This window comes from Chiloscyllium plagiosum, chromosome 7, assembly GCF_004010195.1.
Source record: "Chiloscyllium plagiosum isolate BGI_BamShark_2017 chromosome 7, ASM401019v2, whole genome shotgun sequence".
In the NCBI taxonomy this organism is placed as follows: domain Eukaryota; kingdom Metazoa; phylum Chordata; class Chondrichthyes; order Orectolobiformes; family Hemiscylliidae; genus Chiloscyllium; species Chiloscyllium plagiosum.
Window position 1 is genome coordinate 52249121 of NC_057716.1, and position 25233 is coordinate 52274353.

A 25233-nucleotide genomic window follows, 5' to 3' on the forward strand; every position below is an offset into this window, starting at 1 on the left:
TTGATGAGGGGGATGTGGCTTATTTAGATTTTTAGAAGGCTCTTGATCAGGTTGTGTGTAAGAGATTAGCATGTAAAATTAAAATGCATAGGAATGATATAGATAGAAATCTAGTTTGCAGACAGGAAACAATGAGTAGGAATAAATGGGTCAATTTCTCAGTGGCAGGCAGTGACTAGCAGGGTACCGTGGGAATCAGCACATGGACCCGAGCCACTCACAATATATATTGATGATTTACAAGATGGAACGAAATGCAATATCTCTAAGTTTGCAGATGACCCAAAACTGGTGGGAGGATGAATTGTGAGGAAGATACAGAGATGCTTCAGTGTGATTTGAAACAGTTGAGTGAGTGCACAAATATAAAGTAGATGAAGTTTAATGTGGATAAATGTGAAAGGGGAAAGTGCATTGAAACTTGGGTGTCTTTGTATATCAGCGACTGAAAGCAAGTATGCAGGTGCATCAGATGGGGGTGCAGAAGGTAAATGGTATGTTTGCTTCAAAGCGAGAGGATTCGAGTCCAGGAGCAGCGACATCTTGCACGATCATAAAAGGGCTTGGGCTGTTTGTGTTGTGTTGATACTGTTACACTTGAATCCACCTACAATGTAACTATTGAGAATCTGGAGTAGTATCAATCATTGGATAATGACAGATAAGGAAGGTATAACTCATCCACTTAGAGTGAGATCCTTGTGATGTTCCATTGCAACATTTACTTATCTCAAATGATTCCAAGGTGTTTTTATTTTTTAAAAATTCATTTACGAGATGAAAGCATTGCTGGCCAGGTTAGCATTTATTGTCCATCCCGAATTGCCCAGAGGCAGTTAAGAGTCAGTCACATTGCTGAGGGTCTGGACTCACAAGTAGGCCAGACCGGGGAAAGATGGCACTTTCCTTCCCTAAGGAACATTAGTGAACTAGATGGGATTTTTCTGACAATTGACAATGGGATTCATGGTTATCATTAGACTCTTAATTACAGATTTTTAAAAAATATTTCGATTCAAATTCCAGTATCTGCCATTGCAGGATTCAAACCCAAGACCCCACAGCATTGCCTGAGGCTCTGGATTAACCACTAGGCTGTAACCTCTCCTAAAGTTATATGCCTTCACTACCCCTATGTAGATGCTTTTCTACATATTGGCCATCATTTCTGAGATTATACATTTTCTGAAATTAGTTTAAAACATTTTTTATTAATTTGTACTGATGCTTCCTGTCATTATTTCTATGTTTTAAGTTAAAAATCTTACATACTCTATCTGATCAGCTCTAACATAATTCCTTTCCAGGCTGAACAGCCCAGTCTCAGTTTGTGACACACTTGCTTCTGAGTAACAAGGTTGTGGGCTCAAGTCTCACTCAATGGTATGAGAACAAAATTTGAAGCTGACAATCCTGTGCAGTACTGAGGAAGCAATGTGCTGTTGGATGTGCTGCTTTTCAGATCAGATGTTAAATAGATGCATCTTTCTATCTTAACAGGTGGATGCAAAAGTTACACACGGTACTATTGTGAAAAAGTGCAGAGGAGTAATTCTTGTAATTAAGAGTCTAATATTTGTACCACAGTCAGTATCACACAAAAAAAGCAGCTTATCTGGTCATCATATTGCTGATCGTGAGAGTGAGCTGAGCACTGATTGCTTGCTACACACAGTTCTGACATTACAACAGTGACAACACATCAAAAGTATTTCATTTACAGTGAAGTGTTTTGAGACATGCAGTGGTAATGAAAAGTGCAACATCAATGCAAGTCTTATTTTATTCTTTTAGCATGTCATTTCTATTTTTCTTTAATTCTCGAGTAGTTCTGCACAATTTTACACAAAGCAGAAAACACATAACCTAGCCATATAGTACTTTAAGATCTACTTTTATTGTTCTTTCCTGTGGACAAGCTTATATTTCAGCAATCTAAATCAGTAAAATGAGTTAACTTTAAATGAGGAATATGTAAGATTGTATTTTTAACTGAGAAATTCCCTTACTGGCATCTCATGAATAGAATGTGTTTAAATAGGCCATTCAAATACCACATGTCTGTTTACCTTGCTGCTGTATTGAACTAAATTTGCAGTCAGAGACTGGTGTATTTTACCTGGTTTCTAAATATAAAGTTTAGACATTCATAAATAATTCATAATCACAGCCAGATTTTAGCTGTGGGTAGAGGGAGGGTAACAAACCTACACCAGATCAGCCACTGATCAACACCAGAAATTCTAAACTGTCGTTCTGTGGCTCCACAAGAGTCATTTGTTTCCTTGATTAGTTAGAAAGACAAAAACCACTGCCAATTAAAATGAAAATTTACACCAAATGAGCAAGCTTCACCATGTTCCTCTTTCAACCGAATTAAGGCCTGGAAACAGGCTTTTTGGCAGTGTTCATCAGGTAGTTTCTGGCCAAATGGGGAGCTCAGGGCAGTGCCTCTCATTCATGTTAACAGAGGCACTGACCAGATTGCCTGCAGCACCTGCTCCTCAGTAGCCGGAGTTTAAATTCTATCAAAAAGGAAGACTTGCAATCATTTATTTACCATTGCTCAATGCCCCAAGCTGTTTTAAATACAAGTACCTTTCAAAGCTTAATTATGGTTGTATAGTAGGAAATGTGGTCACTAAATTATATAAACTAGTGTTGCATTGGCGTTGAAACAGTGAAAACACAGTCAGGCATCTTGCAAGGTGAGGATTATTTTACCAATTAGTTCAATTAAACTTCTTAAAGTCGGAAGATAATAGATGACACCTCCTAAATAAGCTGCCACTGATTTAAGCCAGTTATTCTGTCAACTCAGGGATGGTTTTGCTCACGTTACCAAACCAATCTTCCATTCTGTGTGCAGGATTCCAGGGAAGTCCACAGCCTCAACAACAATTTTTCTGTATATAGGGAGACGCACACCAGTTGAGTAACATGTCCGTAAGCACTTCACGAGTATTATAAAAATTTGATACCGAGCTACAAAATGAGGTATTCATCCAGGTAACTGAAAAACTGAAATGAACAGGGGGATTTAAAGAGCATTTTACAAGAAGGAAGTGGGGTGGAGAGATGAAAGGAATTAGTTGGAGTTCTGGACTAGCCAACTAAAGCATTTTCTATCTGTGGACTTATTTGGCCGAGACAAAAGATTCCATGGAGCACCTACTGGTATACCCATCCACGTTTGCTTGTCACCATAAAAAAAAATCACTGGAATTAAAGGGAAGAAGAGTGCTACATTTGATAATACTGAAGTGATGTCTTGATTCAAGCCAGAAAGCTTCAGCCTCACATCAAACTTCACATCCAGCTAGGTCACCTTCTTGTTTTCAGCCCAACAAGTATTGAAAGTCCAACCTTGCAGTCATATGTTGTAACACTAAAATTAATCTTGCTTCTGCAGCTATTGCTCGTGCTTATGACAACTAGTGCCTTGTACACAGGTGCTGATCTAGTTGCGTGCTGAGATGTCAGTGGTCTGGCCTATTTCCTCATTTGGCCTCAGCTGTGGTGCTGCATGTTAGTGACTTGCATTTTAGACCAGCTAGTGGACCACCAGAAGGATCCTCAAGGATTGAGCTGAAGGCACAGCCATCAATGGTATTGCAATGGAATGAACAAGAGGCCTGAATGGAAGAATGCAGAGATGTGAGGGCTATAGGGTTTGAAGGCAGTTTGACATAGAGATCAGTGAGGACATAGAGTGATTTGAAAATATGGATGACCAACAAGTTCCACATTTAAAGTATGCTAAAAATAACAAACGTTTAATTGTATAATTAATTTCAATGATGTATGAGTTACGAGCATCCAGGGAATCCTCATGACAAGGTAAGATGCCTCAAGTGAAGGTTTGTGCACCAATAATCCAAATCATGCATGGAAAGCTACAACATAAACTTGGTGAGAATTATGTATTATGTGATACTGAGAAACAAAGTTATTCCCTTCAGCTAATATTCCTGTTTAACTCGAGCAAGGGAAAGATTATTTAAGGAACTCAGAATGAATCCAGATAATTAGGTAAGGACCACAGGTCTGCAATTATTTAAAAAAAAGCCCGCTCATACTTTTGATGTTGTCCTGACAACAGAAGGAAATGCTCACAGGTCATGTTGATACTTAAAACAATGTGGCTTTACTCTGGAAATTTCGGGTTACATGAACACCCAATTGTGGAAGACACATGAAGTTAAATGACTCTCTTTATGCATTGCTGCGATGCTCTCTTACATTCCAGCTCCTCCCATGGGGGAGTTAGTCAGCAAGAACACAATTTACCTATCTTGTTACCACCCTCATGTAATTCAAAAAACAACCAATTCAGCAAGTACAACAATTCTGCACAGGGAATTTATTTTGAAACTTCCTCCTCCAATAGTTAAAGCAAAATTTAAATAGAAAGGAATTTCAAAACATACATCATATTTTAAAACTTCACAAATCCAAAAGCTTTCAAAGCAAGCATTCACTCCACACAATATGTAGGAACAGCTCTCACCAATACACAGGAAACATTTTGTTGTAAATAATTTCTGTATGGGGAATGTAAGGTTTAAAATATTGAAACATCCTTTACAAGAGATTTATCACTTGTAATCCTGTTCAAAATCTTCATCAATTCAACAGAATTTCTGAAAATAATGTGGATTATATATTTAAAAGTTATGGCTTTTGTTATATTGTTGCAGCACAAGTCAACTCCATGTACAATACCAAACATTTGTTACATACAGGACCACAGGAATTTTTAGTTCAGCTTAAAAACATTGGACAACTAATTTATTACATTTCCAGATAAACTAAAACACGAGTTTACTTTGGAAAAATGCTGCTCTGTTGTTGAACAATCACAGCTCTCATTACTTTTCCCAGAAAATGAAATCTACGAAACTGACCTCTACAGCTCCAACAGCAGCAGTAACACTTTGCCAGGATCCTTTTAATACAACACCGGCAGGGACAGCACTCACTGCCAGCTCTCATGTTTCTTTGGCTGTTCTCATGACAGGTAAGCATTGATACTGAATCACCACACACAGCAGATGTTAGAAAGAGCTGCAGTTAACATCGCCTACTCTCTCCAGTCTGTTGTACTGAGTAATGGCAAAAGCACTTCGAAGCTGAGGGTGGAGTCAAACCGAGGCTGCTGCAGAGAGCTTCCATTAGCAAATGAATGTAAACAGTGACCTACACAAACAACTTCGAACAGACACACCTGTGAGCGGAATCAATCACTGCACTGCACTTATCAATGATTCATGATCATAGTTCAACACAATCCACTACTTATTACTGTATTTAACCAAACACTTTTGACTCACCAACCTAAAATTGAGATAGTGACAAAACGAAACATAAATGCAATACGCCTCGATGTTAGATTCACCACAGGCACAGTGTGAATCTGCTTAGCTATGGAAAGTTTGTATTTATACAAGGTCATCATTAAATTTACAAAAGGGGTCAGAAAGGCAAATGGAATTCAGTCCTGTACTTTTTTTTCAATAACCCAGTGATTAGCTACTTTATAGTCAGCCTCAAACTCAAAAATGTTATAGCTTGGTTCAAAATTATTGCTCTCAGCTGGACGATCGTGGAAACGAAGGGTGGTTTTATTCCTTCGCAATGACTACCATGATAGAACACCTGAACATAAACTGTCTGACCTTGGAAGAAAACTTTTATGGGCCTAGCATTATTCTGTCAGAACAGTTGTTGCCTGTGCAATGTACTGGACCAGCTTGTGTATAATTTTCTAGACTCACCATATTGATGAGTGAGAGCAGATAAATGTAACATACTGTTTGAAAATAAAATAGATATTCCAAAATGTTTCAACACAGAAATCAACATGTATGTAACACAGAAATCAATGTGTGTGTAACACAGAAATCAATATGTGTAATCTAGTCCTTTCAGATGTTAATAAATACTTTGATTGTACACTGGGCTGCATGAGCAACATTTGATCTTCACCGTTATGCAACCAACCAAATTCTAACTTGTTTACTTACTGTCTGAACGTACATTTTTACAAGTATACTTATTTTTCAATGAAGCAATTCATTAAGCTCCAAATGTTGCAGGAAGGTGACTAAAATCAAGTCCTTGTGAACAAGGATGCTGAATCACACTTCACAGCACACTATCACATCATGTTTCTGAAAAGTGCTCACAAATGAAAAAGATGTATAGCATTCTGTTGCTATCCTTAGCTTGCATTGTCATTTGGATGGAATTAAACAAACATGAATAAACTTGTCAAGATATGTTCTTTCGATCATTTACAGATGTGAAATTATAGAACTAGATTGCTATTAAGAAACCTTTAAAATTTACAGATTGCACTGGGATAAAATATTCAGCATCTTGCTTTAGGTATTTCCAGTTAAGTTCTGGAAATACAGGATGGAATGTTATAGAGACCTGAATGATGTGTACTATGGCAGATTTGTGGCAGAATCACGTGACATGTCCTACAAGATCTAATTCGACTTTGGGAGCAACACGTTGCATTTTTATGCATTTAGCAAGAGATGAGGTATGTTTCTCCCGAGGCAGCAGTGCGTTGCCAGTTAAGGAGGATTACAACTTGTTAAATGCTTTGTAATGATACAACTCACCTCATTAATTTTCAGCTTTCTATCTTGACAAACATGCCAAACAAGCCAAACGGGGAGAATTCTTGAAATGGAAGTCAGAATGGCTGCCTAGCAACTTCAGTTCACTGTGTGTACTAAAGGACCTTTATGTTGAACACTGGGCGCCAACATCTCAGGGAGTGCTCTAAAGGTACCAGCCAGGTGCACTCCACATCCACGGACGTTGACATCCAACAGTTACCAGCCTCTAAGAAATTTCATCTCTGATCAACTTACAGGATGCTTCTGCACTCCAATGCTGTACCTTGGGCTGCATCAGCAACTATCAGTGTAATGTTGCAGCAAGAACAGTGTGCACTCAGAGACATGTACCCAGCTCATGGAGTGCAGCTTGTTAGCTTGCTTTCATAATACTTACTCACTCACTCTGAGCCTAGCTGGACAGTATCTCTGCCTTGTGTTGCCTTGACTTGCCTTCTTGCACTTTGCCCTCTCAACCAGAGATACCAGGCTCATAGTATTGTTATATTCCCATGTCACTTAACACAGACACAAAACCGGGAAGCATCCTCTGTCAAGTCACGTAAATTTCTTTTGATCAGGGATAGCCTCTGATATACGATCAGTCAACTGCATGGGGCAGTTGGAGTCAGGATGCTTTCCACATAAGGGGTGAGGATTAGATTACTTTTTTTAGGTTACTTACAATGTGGAAACAGGCCTTTCGGCCCAACAAGTCCACATCGACCCTCTGAAGAGCAACTCACCCAGACCCATTCCCCTGCGTTTACTCCTTCACCTCACACTACCAGCAATTTAGCATGGCCAATTCACCTAACCTGCACATCTTTGGACTGTGGGAGGAAACCGGAGCACCCAGAGGAAACCCACGCAGACATGGGGAGAATGTGCAAACTCCACACAGACAGTTACCCGAGGCGGGAATTGAACAATTACCAGTCTCTGGCACTGTGAGGCAGCAATGCTAACCACTGAGCCACCGTGCCGGAGTGGAATGTTGGGTACTGCACTACTCAGCTTGACTCTTTTGGCCCTATTGGGGGTTGTTTTCCTCCAGAACGAGAGACAGGCAGGTACTAAGGCAGATTTAAGGTGTCACAACTATGTGCAGGCAATTTGGAGGTGCCGGTGTTGGACTGGGGTGGACAAAGTTAAAAATCACACAACACCAGGTGAAGAAGCAGTGCTTCGAAGGCTGGTGTCTCCAAATAAACCTGTTGGACTATAACCTGGTGATGTGTGATTTTTAACAATATGCAGGTGAGGTGTACCAAGTGATGAGGGTGAGTAGTGTTCAGGATCGATGATCGGTAAGAGCGAGTGAGCAAAGATGTTGCAAACAACAGTAAGGGTGGTAGAGCATGTATTTTGGTGGCAAGTGGGTCCAGTAGCAGAGAGAGAGTGAGTGTGAGGTATTGGAGAGAAGATGGTGGCACTTACGCTGGGGGAGTGGAGAAGATAGTTGATCTTGTTCCCATAGTTCTGGAATTTTCTCCAGATGGCTGAGACTGCACTCACCAGGAGCAAACCCTGGATCAGGCTGGCATGGTCTGGTGTTGTAGTCTCCATTCTGTCCTTGGGAAAGACAATCCTCTGTGTCTCTACCACCCCATCCAGCTGGATCTCCAGCTCTCTGCAGGCAACGCAAGGCTCCAGATTTTGTCAGGTCTGGGATAAATGTCAGGAATGGTGCAGGACAGCTTCTGTCAACAGTGCTTGTCTGCTGTACAATGGACTTCTAAAATTGGCATCAGTGCCAGGGATGCTGGTCCACTCTGGGATATCCTGGCAACACCAAATTATTTTGGGAATGGTGAGTGATAGAAAGCGGCTAGAATTAGTCAAGATGAGCATCACAGATATACGGTCGGTCATAGAGCATGGAAACATGCCTTTTGGCTCAACTTCCTCTGGCAGCTCAGTCCATATATGCACCACCCTCTTTTGAAAATTTGATCCCTTTTAAATCTTTCCTTTGTTACCTTAAATCTGTTTATCAGATCAGATGGGATCCATTGATTGTAGTCGATTGGACACAAAATTAACTTAATGGTAGGAGACAGAGGGTGGTGGTAGAGGGTTGTTGTTCAGACTGGAGGCCTGTGACCAGTGGTGTGCCACAAGGAATGTTGCTGAGTCCACAGTTGTTCATAGTTTACAAAAATGATTTGGATGAGAATATGTGAGGTGTGGTTAGTTAGTTAGTTTGTGTAGAAGGTTATTGAAGAGAACAATATGAATCTTGTTCAACTGGGCCAGTGCACTGAGGAATGGCAAATGAAGTTTAATGCAGCTAAATGAGAGATGCTGCATTGTGTGAGGTGATTTTAGTAAATATGGTTAGAAATCATGCCAGGTCTCATGCCAAAAAGTCCTCAAAAACCTAATGAAATTCATACTTAGCCAAAAAAAATCATGATGCAGCTTGCAGTTTTCGATAGTCATTTTAATCAATTTGCTGAGACATATTACAACATACCTCTGGAGCAGGTGTGGTGGAATCCAAGCCTCCTTGCTCAGAGTTGGGACACTACCCCTGCATCATACATTTGCCCCAGATGTTTGTTGTATAGAATCATGCAGGTGACTGCTACAGAAGACAGGATGTGCTCTTTTCAACTTTGGTGTCCCACAGACTTCAAGCAAAATACAATCAGTTACTATCAAGTCCCTCAATTTATTGTAAAAGCATTAGAACATTACATTCCTGTGCCAGCAGGATCACGGGGTGGAGGATTGGGAGGTGACCTTTAAAATTTCCTTGATGCTCTTTTACCAGCTGGCCCTTGGTCTGCACCAACCACTCTGTAATTTGTTGGTAGAATCGCTGAGGACTATATTGGCACCCCAAGCCTTGTACCAGTTGAGACCCTGGAGTGGGTCATTGTGCACTTCAGGCCTGATTGCCATCCAGGCTTCATTTTCAGGGCAGCGTGAAGAATTCAGCAGCTGTGAGGGGCAGAAGGTGACTCTGTTCAGGCCATGGGAAAGAATGGATTAGAATGGGTCGGGCACCTCTATCAATAGCTTCTTTTTTTTTATGTTGAGCACATCCCATAACATTTATCTCACATGGGTGCCACTTGTCCAGCTCCTCCACCAACACCCTCCCTGTTCACCACCTTCCCTCCAAGGTTTGAGAACCACATTCTTGTCGAGACCTGAATTCTGGAACTTACATAGTGTGGACTATTCACTGCAGATTCTGACACTGCTGAGATTAGAGAGCTGCTGGCCAGTCAGATAGGGTACAACTCTCATAAGGGAATCTGAATGAGAGTTTAAATGATTATGAGGAAGGCAGTATCTGCAGTGTACATTCCCTACTCTTCCTTTGGATGGCAAAATGGGAAACCCCACTGTATGAAAAATCCTGATCTCTAAGAGATGACCACTGGGGAACTGAACTGTTTTAATCATAGATTTTTGATGAAGCATCACTGGCCTCAAAATGTTTGCTTTCTTCCAACAGAAGCTGCCAGATTTGTCAGGTTTCGTCAGCAATTTCTGTTTTTGTTTGATCACAGCATCAATGCCTAGAATCCATTCTCACCATCTTAGCTCATTTTGCTTTTATTCCTTCACACAGTAACATCTATTTCTTAAATGAGTCAAACATTTTAGTCTTCACCAAAGACTAAACATGAGACTACAAGCCGTTCTGCTATGACATGACAGTCATAGAGTCATAGAGATGTACAGCATGGAAACAGACCCTTCGGTCCAACCTGTCCATGCCGACCAGATATCCCAACCCAAATCTAGGCCCACCTGCCAGCATCCGGCCCATATCCCTCCAAACCCTTCCTATTCATATACCTATCCAAATGCCTCTTAAATGTTGCAATTGTACCAGCCTTCACCACATCCTCTGGCAGCTCATTCCATACACGTACCACCCTCTGCGTGAAAAAGTTGCCCCATAGGTATCTTTTATATCTTTCTCCTCTCATCCTAAACCTCTAGTTCTGGATTCCCCAACCCCAGGGAAAAGACTTTGTCTATTTATCCTATCCATGCCCCTCATAATTTTGTAAATCTCTACAAGGTCATGCCTCAGCCTCCGACGCTTCAGGGAAAACAGCATCAGCCTGTTCAGCCTCTCCCTGTAGCTCAGATCCTCCAACCCTGGCAACATCCTTGTATATCTTTTCTGAACCCTTTCAAGTTTTACAACATATTTCCGATAGGAAGGAGACCGGAATTGCACACAATATTCCCACAGTGGCTTAACCAATGTCCTGTACAGTCACAACATAATCTCCCCAACTCCTGTACTCAATACTCTGACCAATAAAGGAAAGCATACCAAACGCTGCCTTCACTATACTATCTATCCACTTTCAAGGAGATATGAACCTGCACTCCAAGGTCTCTTTGTTCAGCAACACTCCCTCGGACCTTACCATTAAGTGTATAAAACCTGCTAAGATTTGCTTTCCCAAAATTCAGCACCTCGCATTTATCTGAATTAAACTCCGTCTGCCACTTCTCAGCCCATTGGCCAATCTGGACCAGATCCTGTTGTAATCTGAGGTAACCCTCTTCGCTGTCCACTACACCTCCAATTTTGGCGTCCACTACACCTCCAATTCTGAAAACTTACTAACTGAACCTCTTATGCTCGCATCCAAATCATTTATGTAAATGACAAAAAATAGAGGACCCAGCACCAATCCTTGTGGAACTCCACTGGTCACAGGCCTCCAGTCTGAAAAACAACCCTCCACCACGACCCTCTGTCTTCTACCTTTGAGCCAGTTCTGTATCCAAATGGCTAGTTCTCTCTGTATTCCTCTGCATTCTTGCGTTATCAAAAATCATGCTATGGAAAACCACGAGAGAAAATCGCATTGTAGAAGATCACTAATAGAAAATTGCTATCCGCATTCAGTAGAAAGTTTGTGTTATCCAAACAACATCCACAAATAGTTAATCGCATTACAGCCAATCCAAGCTGACGAAATAAGCATTATCGCAGAATGACATGTATTTCAAATATTGCAAATTTTGTATGAGAAAGTTATTTGTAAAGTTTAATTCTATGATTTATTTTTAACTTCTGCAATAAACAACCGCCTTTTGCTTTCGTTATTGACACTCCTCAATTTTTAACATTCCACTTCCTAATCTTCTGTCACTACCAGTAACCCCAACCTCTCCACCCTGACAAGCAACAGCAATTTGCACCATCCACTGTGGCCTTGTGACACTTCAGTTTACTGCCAATGAATTGTCTTGTCATTTGATACTTACAAAATGAATCTGTGCTGCTACCACAATAAGCTGTATGTTTGGTTTTACTGAGAGATTCTAGCTGATAACTGGAAACTTATGTTCTGCAGAAGCCAAAGATGTGTAGCATTTGCAACTAAAATTCTTAATATACCTATTAATTTTGTATCTTGATGCTGTCACTGATACCAGGCAATACAGTTTCGAATCACCAACTGTGCTTTACAGATAGTGAGAAGTGGCAACCTTCATAAGAATATTCAATATTTAAAATTTGCAATTGGTGTGTATGGTTAGAAAAATAAGACAAAACAGTCAGATTACATTAAATCACATTAACTCAATATAGTGGATCCTATCAAACAGCCATATATAAGGTCTGAGGCTTTTTCCAATACCAACATACTCAAATAATTCAAACCATAGAATATTTTATACAAACATTTTTTTCCCAAAACCTCCACTACCCCTTCAGCTTATTCTATTCCTGCTTGTCTGACTTTCCAGTCCAGTAATTGTATCAGCAAACAAAATGTCACCACATTTCACCAGCTGCACAAAAATGGAGAAAATAGGATGTTGTGCCCAATTTTCAATTCTCAAATTCTCTTAATTGCTTCTTTCATTTTTAACAATAAATTTATTCCAGTGAAACATCTTAGTGTCACTCTAACAGCCATCTAAAATATTACATTAGTGGTAAAACAAGAATTTGGTAATGCTACTTTAATTTCTAACATTAATAACTCTGACATCTGTGTGGATATGGTTTCTATAGTTCATACGTTGACTGAGCACTTATTTGCATATTAGCCTGTAATAATTTGTAAACTTAATGATAAGAATCAGTGATATACCTTTGGTACTCCTTCAATTATTTGTGAAATTATAAAAAATCCAGTGATATTTTCCTTGTTTAAAGTATCATTAAGCACTACATATATGATTATGAAAACATCGCATGTCCTGCTTCCGATTCTTCAATGTGACTGCAACCTTCCAATTTTTCCTTTATCCAGGGTGGAGGTTCCAGCAGCTACTGCGGTGCAGCTAAAAATAATTCTGAGAAGTTATTCCAAATTGCTCCAAGAAAATGCTCTTGGTGCCCACTGTTAATGGTTTTCTTCATATGAGTGTACTTGACATAAGGCATAAACTAGGCAGAAGTGGGTACTGCAGATGCTGAAGGGCTTCCCATGGCCTGAACAGAGTCACGTTCTGCCCCTCACAGCTCCTGATGAAGAGCTTTTGCCTCAAATATCGATTTTCTGCTCCTCTGATGTTGCCTGACCTGCTCCACTCTAATCATGAGGCATAAACTGCAAATTGCAATGATCGGTTTTATATTCTGTTTAAACATTGGTATTTTTGAACAAACAACCCAAAACGCATATAATATTTACATTTTCTTAAAACTGTTACAAGTTGAATAGGAGATGTTTCTGGTGGGACAATCAACATTCCTTTCTTAACTGATGATTCGCAAAAGAACACAAGTGCAAATAAATTTTAAAATGATTACAACGCAGAATGAGGTCATGCAACCCATTGTGTCTGTGCCGCTTGCTAAAAGAGCAATTTAACTAATCACAATCCCCTGCCCTTTTCTGCAAAGCCTTACAATTTTTCTTCTCTTCAGCTTCAGCTTACTGCCAATGAATTGCCTTGTCATCTGTTCCACTACCACAATAAGCTGTATGTTTGGTTGTACTGAGAGTTTCTAGCTGATAACCGGAGACTCATGTTCTGCAGAAGCTAAAGATGTTTAGCATTTGCAACTAAAATTATTAATATATCTATTAATTGCTGCTCTTTTGTATATTTTCCAATTCTCTATTGAAAGCCATGATTGAATCTGCTTCCATAATTCTTTCCAGCGGTGTATTCCAGATCTGAAGTACATGTTAAGTGATAAAGACTTTCCTCATTGCAATAACTGTACAGAGGCTGGTAGCCCATCACCAAATCATCCTTCAAGTCAGTCCCTTGAACAAAGGAGAGCCTAAATCTCCTAGTTACTTTTTTGTTTGTTCTGTCAAGCCTCAACTGAGGAGATTCTAATCTCCTGGTTATATTGGTCAGCTGGGACTTTTCTGATTGGCGCAGGTTAACAACCTCAATCAGGGATCTTGTAGTTAACCAGGTCCAGCTGGTTCCAATCACTACATCCCTTCTCCCCTAAGTCAGAAGATGGTCTTTCTCTTGTAGCTTTGCTTGCCACGTGTTTGCCCCAGGCCTGATTCCTCTGATTTGAACTCTGACTTGGGCGGGTGTACCGGACTGTAGCCTATCTCTTGCATCTGAGCATCTCGGGAGAGTTTCCTCCTTTCCTTCCTGTAGTAACTGTATTGAGGTTGCATCCATCTTGGACTCTGAGGTTTCCTCAACACTAAATGGAGGCAGAGAACCCACAATTTCTGACCGGCCTTATGGCTTTTCTGAGGGCCCAGGTATGTTTTGGTCCTGTCCCGATTGTGAGATAACAGCTTTCACGTGATCCATGTGTTTGTTCAGGACTGCATCACTTATCCGAACTTTATAAGTCATGAGACCTGACCTCGCAGCAATCTCACTTCATCCCCATACAGGGCTATTTCCATGGTTCTGGCACCAAACTTTGTCCCCTGAATGAAATTGTCTCTCTCGGTTGCAGGAGGCATATGGCTGGCATTGGGATTCCTGCTGCCGTTTTATCCTCCCCCCAACCTGCAAATATCACTTTTAACCTGGTGCAGAGTCTTCTTCCCATCAGCAACTCTGCTGAATCTACCCCTGTTGTTGTGTGTGGGGTGGTCCTATGATTGAACAGTTTGGTCTCAAGTGACGCTGTATGCAACACCATTGTTTGAAGAATGGCATGGACCTGTCCTTATTGTGTGGAATGGCATTTGACTTTAGGAAATATTCAAATTCCTTGCTGGCAAATTACATCCTATTGTCCATCACCAATACTTCCAGGAGACCATGTATCGCAATCGTTGTTCACAGCTTCTCAATTGTCATCCCAGAGTTTGCCAAACAAACTTTATACATGTGCAATCACTTTGAATGGGTGTCCACAATGACCAGGAACATTGTGCCCATGGAAGGGTCACTATAGTCAACATGCAACCGAGTCCAGTGTTTACCAGGCCTTTCCCATGAATATAGGGGCAGGCAGCTGGTGGCAATTTTTGTGCCTATGGGAGGTGACTGAAGGCCGCTTGGTTTCCTGAACAGTATTCTAACTTGTACTTGAAAGCACTGAGAATAAGGGCCCAATGCTGAGTTATGGTGACAGAATGGGTAAGTGGAGCTGAGGACACAAAAAGATCAGCCATGATCTTATTGAATGGCAAAGTGGGCTCGAAGGGCCAGGTGGCATACTCCTGCTCCACGTTCTTATGTTCTAACCCACTACCAGAGACCGATTGCAGCTACAAATGCTGGTCTTGTTAGGAAAGCCTATATCACAAAGAATATAAAAAAAGAATGAATTTCTTGTATAATTATAATCTTATATTCCAATCCCATTCTATGAAAAGCTAACATCCCATGTAACCTTCTAATTGCTTGGTTTATCTGCATGTTAACTTTCTGTCCTTCATGAGCAGCTGGGTCTCTCGGAATGCAAACATTGCTAGGTGTTTCACTATTCAAAAATACTTTGTTATTTTTCCTACCAAAGCGAAAAAGTTAATCCTTTGCCACATTCACTTTGCAGCCTCATCTCATTTAAACCTGCACTATCAGGTAGAAAATCCAGGACTTGATGTTGAATTTCAGAGCTAACAATACAGTCAAGAATCAATATAAATAAAATACTGGAAATCAGAAAGAAAAGCAGAAGTTGGTAGGAACATATTAAATCCGACACGTGTATGTGTATTCCTTTAGCTCTTCCTCTTTAAACTATTCATCTGTACTTTCCAGTTCTCGTCATGTGAGACCTAAAATCTTATCTTAACTGTCCTCTCCACAAAAGCTGACAAACCTGCTTTATATTTCTGATATGCCTTGGATTGACAAGAATTCGATAATCTATCTGACCAAAAAAGGAAAAGTAGTGCTTGCATTTATGGAGCATATTTCACGCCCAACAGACATCTTAAAGAGTTTTATACTCAATTAAATACTTTTGGACATGCAGTCACTCGTGTAATAGAATCACTTATACAGTTCCAATCATTTTCTGAACTGTATAACATTTATAAGGTGTACTGAAATAAGTAATGAGTTCTGAGGCAGCATTGTGGGCGGCACAGTGGCACAGTGGTTAGTACTTCTGCCTCACAGCGCCAGAGACCCAGGTTCAAATCCCGCCTCAGGCGACTGACTGTGTGGAGTTTGCACATTCTCCCCGTGTCTGCGTGGGTTTCCTCCGGGTGCTCCGGTTTCCTCCCACAGTCCAAAAATGTGCAGGTTAGGTGAATTGGCCACGCTAAATTGCCCGTAGTGTTAGATGCAGGGGTAAATGTAGGGGAATGGATATGGGTGGGTTGCGCTTCGGCGGGTCGGTGTGGACTTGTTGGGTTGAAGGGCCTGTTTCCACACTGTAAGTAATCTAATCTAATCTAATTGTAGAACTGGAAAAACAAGATTCTTGCAGATACAGAAACAATGATTCATTGTAGTAGCTGAGTGCGCATAGAATTGAGCACAGCCGGTCAGGCAGCATCCGAGGAGCAGGACAATCGATGTTTAGAGTATAAGCCCTTCATCCTGATGAAAATATCTGTAACATTACTTGCCAACTTTTACATTCGATACCCCAACAGATAGAGGCAAGTGTGCTAAGTGCCTTCATGATCACCTTATTCATCTATGTTGCCACTTTCAGGGATTTGTGGACGTATGCTGAGATCCATCTATGTCAATGCTGCTAAGGATTCTGCCATTTATTGTACAATTCTCAACTTTATCTGCATGCTACCTTCTCAAAGATTTCTAATAAAATTGTCAAGCATGATTTCCCCTCAAGAAACTACGTTTTATGTCAATTTTAGTATTTATTTCTAAATCCTCTGCCAGTACATCCTTTATAATAGTCTCTAACATTTTTCCACTAACAGATTTTAGGGTTACCTGTATTTTTTGTCTCCCTTCTTTTTAGAATCAGGGCAATACATTGGCATTTATGGGAAAGATTCTTGGAAGATTACTAGTGCGTCCACTATCCTTGTAGCTGCTTCTTTTAAAATTCTAAGATGCAACCCAGGAAGTCCAGGAGACTTATTGGCCTTTAGCCCAATTAATTTCCCTAGTGCTTCTTCTCTAATGAGAGTTGTTTCCCAAACCCCACTTCTACTCCATCATCAGCTTGACCATTTAGTATTTTTGGAATGCTATTAACGTCCACTGCCTTGTAGACTGATGCAAATAATTTAATCAACTCCTTTGCCCATTCCTGTACCATTATTACATCCTCAGGCCTGTTCTCTCAGGGGCTGATATTCACTTTGGCCTTTCTCTTCCTTTCCATATATTTAAAGAAACTTTAACTGTCCATTTAATATTACTTGCTACTTTCCCACATAGTTTGCCTTCTTCATTTTTCTTTGGTCATTTTTTTGTTGACATTTAAAACTTAACCAATCCTACAGTTTATTATTAATCTTTATCATATTGTGTGTTTTTTTCTTTGAATTTGATGCATTACTAAAGAATTTTCTTATACATGCTACAATCTGGCATGTACTTAATGAACATTTAGCAAATGCTTTTCGAATAGTGACTTATTAAAGGGAACTGGATAGATGCTTGTAGGGGAACGTTTACAAGGGTCTGTGAATATAGCAGGGAAATAGGATAAATTGGAAAGCTCTCTTTAAAACTGCCAGTACCATTATAACGTCCGAAGTCTCATTTTCCAATGTATGAGAATTTGGACTAGATAGATTCCAGAAAATGAGCAATTGCACCAATAAAGAGGAGCGCTACTTCAGATGTGAAGTTGCTACCTTCATTCAGGGAGCCATATATTTTAAGTCTCTTTGAACAACAATATTTACAGAATCCAATATTTATTAAACATTACTCCGCTTTTCTATTTTTACTACCACAGTCAATAATGTCACACTTCCCCTCATTATATTCCATTCATCATTTTGCTGCCCACTCACTTATACTATCCATATTACTTTGTAGGAAGTTCACAAAGAATGTTCAGTGTACATTCAGACATTGTTGACATTTGCATTGTCAACAAATTCAGACACATTTCTTTCTGTTTCTTTGGTCCAAGTAATTGATAAAGCCCATGTAGCTCGCTAAGGACAAGCAGGACTAGTTATAGCTGAAAATGTGTTGCTGGAAAAGCGCAGCAGGTCAGGCAGCATCCAGGGAACAGGAGAATCGACGTTTCGGGCATAAGCCCTTCTTCAGGTTTTAAAAGGCACTCATGCTGAGTTCCAAGAAAGCTTCCCAGACATACCTACTGACTGTTCTGCAGCAAATGTTTCTTTTTACAACAGCAGCTTAAAAACGTATGGTCCATCCAACGGATCTCTGGACATCTAACAGCAGTGATATCAGCAAGCTAGATAAGCAGTCAATCACCAAAATATCCTCACAGATCGCAAATGAGGATGTTAAATGGTCGGATTACATTTTACTTTTCATTTGAATTTTCCAATAGTGTAATAAATGTTGAATGTTTCTGATGGCACCGTGGTGGGCGCTGCTGTTCAGAAGGGTGGGAAAAAGACTCGTAGGGCCATAGTCATAGGGGATTCTATTGTAAGGGGAGTAGATAGGTGGTTCTGTGGCCGAAAATGAGACTCCCGGATGGTATGTTACCTTCCAGGTGCTAGGGTCAGGATGTCACCGAGCGGCTGCAGAGCATTCTAAAAGCAGAGAGTGAACAGCCAGTTGTCGTGGTATATATAGGCACCAATGACATAAGTAAAAAATGAGTTGAGGTCCTGAAAGCAGAATTCAGGGAACTAGGGGAGAAGTTAAAAAGGAGAACCTCAAAGGTAGTGATCTCAGGATTACTACCAGTGCCACTTGCTAGCCAGTGTGGAAATGAAAGAATAGGCAGGATGAACACGTGGCTTGAGGGATGGTTCAGGAGGGAGGGGTTCAGATTTGTTGGACATTGGGACCAGTTCTAGGGAAGGTGGGACTATTACAAATTGGACGGTCTACACCTGAACCAGACTGGAACTAATGTCTTTGGGGAGTTTTTGCTACCGCTGTTGGGGAGGTTTTAAACAAATGTGGCAGGGGGCCAGGAATCAGAAAAGAAGACAAGTAGACAGTGAGGTGGAAACTGGAGACTGTAAGAATCATGAAGTTAGCATTAATAAGGGGAAGAATAGGCAGACAGCAGATGAATGCAAAGAAACTGGTGGCCTGAAGTGCATATACATTAATGCAAGAGTATAGTGGGTAAGGCAGATGAACTTAGGGCTTAGATTCATACCTGGGAGTATGACATTATTGCAATCACAGAGACTTGGTTGAAGAATTGGCAACTAAATGTTCCAGGGTATAGACACTTCAGTCAGGACAGGGAGGGAAGTAAAAGGGGGGGAGGTGTTGCATTGCTGGTCAGGGATGATATCACAGCTGTGCTAAAGGAGGACACAATGGACGGCTTGAATAGTGAGGCGTTATGGGTGGAGCTGAGAAATAAGAAGGGTGCAGTTACATTGTTGGGGCTGTATTACAGGCCTCCCAATGGTGAGCATGAGGTAGAAGAACAAATAGGTAAACAGATTATGGAAAGATATAGAGACAACAGGGTGGTGGTGATGGGAGATTTTAATTTTCCCAACATTGACTGGGATACACTTAGTGTCAGAGGTCTGGGTGGGGCAGAATTTGTAAGAAGCATCCAGGAGAGTTTTCGAGAGCAGTATGTCAATAGTTCGATAAGCGAAGACACCATATTGGACCTGGTGTTGGGGAATGAGCCAGGCCAGGTGATAGAAGTTGCAGTGGAGGAATTTCTTTGGGAACAGTGACCACAATTCTGAAAGTTTTAGAATACTCGTAGACAAAGATAAGAGTAGTCCTAAAGGAAGAGTATTAAACTGGGCAAAGGCCAATTATATCAAAATTAAGCAGGAGCTGAGAAATGTTGATCGGACACAGCTTTAAGATAAGTTAAAGACAGTGCAGGATAGGCATGTCCTGTTGAAAGCAAAAGATAGGAAAGGCAAGATTTGTGAACGTGGATGACAGGAGAAATCGTATGACTAGCCAAGAGGAAAAGGGAAGTGTACATAAGGTCCAGGCAGCTAAGAACAGAACAGGCCCTGGAGGAATATCGGGAGAGTAGGACCAGTCTTAAGCGAGGAATCAAGTGGGCTAAAAGGGGTCATGAAGTAGCTTTAGTGAGCAAAATTAAGGAGAATCCCAAAGCCTTTTATTCTTATATAAGAAGCAAGCGGGTAACTAGAGATAGGATTGGTCCACTTAAGGATAAGGAAGGAAGGCTGTGTGTTGAACCTGAGAAAATGATTACTTTGCATCAGTGTTCACTGAGGAGAGGGGCTGATGAATGTTGAGATTAGCAATAGAAGTTTGAATGCTCTGGATCATGTTGACATAGTAGGGAAGATGTGTTGGGTAGAAAATGTGTTGCTGGAAAAGCACAGCAGGTCAGGCAGCATCAAAGGAACAGGAGAATGGACGTTTCGGGCATGAACCCTTCTTCAGGAATGAGGAAAATGTGTCCAGCAGGCTAAGATAAAAGGTAGGGAGGAGGGACTTGAGGGAGGGGCGTTAGGTGGAAGGAGGTCAAGGTGAGGGTGATAGGCCGGAGTGGGGGTGGGGGCAGAGAGGTCAGGAAGAAGATTGCAGGTTAGGAAGGCGGTGCTGAGTTCGAGGGATTTGACTGAGACAAGGTGGGGGGAGGCAAAATGAGGAAACTGGAGAAATCCTTTGATGCTGCCTGACCTGCTGTGCTTTTCCAGCCACACATTTTCAGCTCTGATCTCCAGCATCTGCAGTCCTCACTTTCTCCTCGAAGATGTGTTGGGTAGGCTAGAGGTTATTAAGGTGGACAAATCCCCAGGACCGGATGGGATCTATCCCAGATTGCTGAGGGAGGTGAGAGAGGAAATAGCTGGGGCCCTGACAGATATCTTTGTAGCATCCTTAAACACAAGTGAGGTGCAGGAGGACTGGAGGGTTGCTCATGTTGTCCCCCTGTACAAGATGGGTAGTAGGGATATGCCAGGTAACTACAGACCAGTGAGCCTGACGTCAGTGGTGGGAAAGTTGCTGGAGAAGGTACTGAGGGATAAAATCTATTCATACTTGGAAAAGAATGGGCTTATCAGTGATAGGCAGCATGGTCTTGTGTGGGGGAGATAGTGCCTTACCAACTTAATTGAGTTTTTTGAGTAAGTGACCAAATTGATAGATGAAGGAAAAGCTGTTGATGTCGTATACATAGCCTTTAGTAAGGCATTTGATAAGGATCTCCATGGTAAACTAATGGAGAAAGTGAAGTCATATGGTGTGCAGGGTGTTCTAGCTAGGTGGATAAAGAACTGGTTGAGTAACAGGAGACAGACAGTAGTAGTTGAAGGGAGTTTCTTGAAATGGAGAAAGGTGACCAGTGGTGCTCCACAGGGATCAGTGCTGGGGCCACTGTTGTTTGTAATATACATAAATGATCTGGAAGAGGGCACTGTTGGTATGATCAGCAAGTTTGCAGATGACACAAAGATTGGTAGAGTAGCAGAAAGCAAAAGGGACTGTCAAAGAATACAGGAGAATATAGATAGACTGGAGAGTTGGGTGGAAAAGTGGCAGATGGAGTTCAATCCAAGCAAATGTGAGGTGATGCATTTTAGGAAGTCTAATTCTAGAGTGAATGGAAGAGCCTTGGGAAAAGTTGATGAGCAGAGAGATCGGGGAGTTCAGGTCCATTGTACCCTGAAGGTGGCTGCACGTGGATAGAGTGGCCAAGAAGGCATATGGTATGCTTGCCTTCATCGGATGGGTATTGAGTATAAGAGCTGGCAGGTCATGTTAAAATTGTACAAAACATTGGTTCAGCCGCATTTAGTATACTGTGTACAGTTCTGATCACCAAATTACCAAAAGAATGTGGACGCTTTGGAGAGGGTGCAGAGAAGGTTTAGGAGGATGTTGCCTGGTATGGAAGGTGCTAGCTACAAAGAGAGGTTGAGTAGGTTAGGATTGTTTTCATTAGAAAAAACGAGATTGAGCAGGAACCTGATTGAGGTCTACAAAATCATGGAGGGTAATAGACCGGGTAGATAGAGATAAGCTTTTTCCCAGGGTGAAGGATTCAGTCATGAGAGGTCACACTTTCAAGGTGAGAGGTGAAAAGTTTAAGGGGGACACACATGGCAAGTACTTTACACAGAGGGTGGTAGGTGCCTGGAACGCGTTGCCAGCAGAGTTACTGGCTCCTGTAGAACCCCTGACAGATTTCCAGTCAGAGATTCAACCCTCTACCATCACCCTCTGCTTCCTGCCAATTGTGCATCCAATTGGTCAGCACAGTAGATTCATTTAAGATGCATGAGTAGGTGGGGAGCAGAGGAGGATGTTGCCTGGTATGAAACAGATGTTTAGAAATTGGGTGACAGGTTTAGACAGTGGATTTGGATCGGCTCAGGCTTGGAGGGCCGAAGGGCCTGTTCCTGGGCTGTAAATTTTCTTTGTTCTTTGATTAAAGCTAAATTATTGTAAAAGATAAAATTGACATTCCACACAACCGAAAATCATCTTTTTAAGGCCAGTGATTGTGCATAGCAGAAATTCTAAACTTAGTAATTCCAGTTATAACTCACTTAATAAAGTAACTTTTACAAGCTTTCCACAGTGAATCCAGAAATATAAAAGTGTAAGTTTTCATCAATATGCTGATTGCTTAGGACAGGATTTCCCAATTATGGGTGATGTTGCAATGTAGGGTTCTGAGAAGGGATTCTGGGGTCACAAGCTCTGAGGGAGTAATGTCTGTCAGAAAGTTTCAAAACTGAGTGTTAACAGCTGGGAGGCCCTTTTAAATCTTTTTTTTGATGGGGAAAGGATCCTAGCTGACCTCTGAAGTCCAATTCCAGTTCCATAAAAGTCAGTGAAAATGTAGGTTGTTAAAACCCTTGAAGATTAAACCTTCCCCTCACCTGCAGACTACAACCGACATTACCCTTCACAATTCCTTCTCTCACAATGCTCACTCAGGGGATCAATCCTCCAGCTTCACAAAGGAAAATGGTTTGGAAAGCTCCAGTTTAGAGACTGCATTCTAAGAGATGTCTCAACAACACGCGATAGCAGAATCACTGGCAGCAGCTTCTGGATTTCCTTGTTGTTCTGTGCAAGCCTACAGAATGGGTGGGATTGCTGTCAGGTTTAGTGGTGTTGGGGCGAATGACAATGTGATTTTTTTTGCTATTGTTACCACCCAAAATCTAAGCCAATCAATCCATGTTCCAAAATTATTCGATGGTATAAGCTATTTCCAAAATAAGGATTTTTATATTTGTTTTGGAAAGATGAAACATGGTAGAAAGCACATTGCACAATTCCTCCAAAAGATGAATTCCCAATTCTCAAAGCCTAAAGAAATTCTATTCTATGAATATGATTCCTAATGGGTGTATGAGGTGTGACCACACTTGTTCAGACATGCTACAGGTCATACTGTCCCTTTCCACACACTGCTCCACTTTCACACTTAAAGAATTTACTTAGAATTGTAATGTTGTAAGGGTTCTTCTGTGAAATATAAGCTATTGAAAATTTAAAAAAAGATTAATTTGGAAATAATTTAGAAATTTACAGCATCACTGTGGCTACAACAGGAAGAAAAGGACAGTATTTCAAACACATTCTCTTGAAACATGTAAGTGAAAAAATGTTTGAAAAAATGTATACATTGACAACAAACTAGTTATTCCACACTGGCAGAAGTAAATGTAGTTTAAAACATCACACAAGACTTGATATTGCACTTTAATTTCTGGAATTATCTTTTCTTGAATTATGTTCTCTTCCTGTCAAGTCATAATCGATTAATTTAAAGACTATAATTAAAGCAAGAAATTCAAATCCCACACACTCACTGATTGCTTTCCTGACAGCAGCCTGAGAACCTGAAATATTACAGGTGCAGCATTTCATCACTGAGTTGAGTGCTTCCAACTTGCCTGAACACACCCTCCCTCCTGGTTTTCCTTTGTGAGTCAGTGAATTGGTATAAGTATAAATGCTGGAAACACTCAGGAAAAACATCTCTTTAATTGCCAAAAACAAATGCTGAGCAGGGGTGCCTAGATTTTTTAAACAATCTGTTCAGACATACCAGTGGGCAAGGTGGGATTATGAATCCAAGTCTTCTACCTCATAGGTAAAGACACTATTATTGTACCGCAAGAGTCCTCAAGCAGAAATATCAGTAGATCCGGTCAAAGAGGTGTGTTTTACTGAAAGTTTTAAATAATTTGGAAAGGTTCAGGAGAACAATTCAATAGCAAGGCCTCTAGACAGCTGGGATATTTTAAAATGATGGGGATAAATGAAAGGAGAGACACACAAAAGGTCAGAGTTGGTGAACTAAGATTTCCCTGGGGCTGTAGGCTTGGACCAGATTACAGAGCTAGTCAGGGATGAACCTCTGAAGGGATTGAAAGAGGACAACAACTTTAAATTAGAGTCTTATGGAGATCCAGCAAACAATATATGTCAGCAAGATAAGAAGCTGAAAGTAAGAGCTTGGTGTCCTGGAAAACATGGAGGAGTTATGTCTTGAGCTGAAAAGAATGTACCACAGTAGCGAGGAGGGAAAGGATTGAAATCTGAATCTTAAGGGGGTGTATGACATTCAAGAGAATAGGAAGCTAAGTAAAGGTGGAGGGATTGAAGTTCTAATCAAAGCTGGTATTGGTATGATAGTTAGAGATTACCTTGATTCTGGAGATCAGAATGCCGAATCTGTTTGAGTGGAGATAAGGAATTGTAAGGGAAATAAAGCACTTATAGGGAGGATCTACAGGCTTCCTGAAAACTTACAACACAGGATGAATTATAAACAAAGAAATATTGTGCACGAGTGGTATCGAGGCAGAAATAATTAGGGGTAATTTTAATTTAAATATAAACTGGAAGATCAGATTGGTCAGTGTGACCTGGATGAAGACTTTATAGAATGCATTTGAGATAATTTCTGAGAGAAGCACATTCTTGAACGGACCAGATAGCAGACGCTAGTAGATTTGGTGTTATGTAATGTTACAGAGTTAATTAGTGATCTCAGAGTGACTCCACCTTAAGGTAGCAGTGGTCTCAACATGATTGAAGTTTACATTGAGTATAAAAAGGGAAAGAATGGGCTAAGACTAGTTTTGTAAGCTTAAGTAAGAGGAATTGTGTATGCATGAAAACTGAGCCA

General features: G+C 40.8%; 1 protein-coding gene across 12 annotated transcripts in view; it reads right to left on the bottom strand.

The window, feature by feature from the left end:
* The window catches only part of kalrna (kalirin RhoGEF kinase a), a 713874-nt gene that overhangs the window by 136037 nt on the left and 552604 nt on the right, over positions 1-25233 (bottom strand). The window contains exon 1 of one of the 12 annotated variants that reach the window (XM_043693736.1): positions 4908-5313. The exons of the other annotated variants lie outside the window; for them this stretch is intronic. Within the exon in view, the coding sequence (XP_043549671.1) occupies positions 4908-5028 (121 nt within the window). The 5' untranslated portion in view covers positions 5029-5313. Of the gene's footprint in view, positions 1-4907; positions 5314-25233 lie in introns of those variants that run through there. 12 annotated transcript variants of the gene reach the window in all.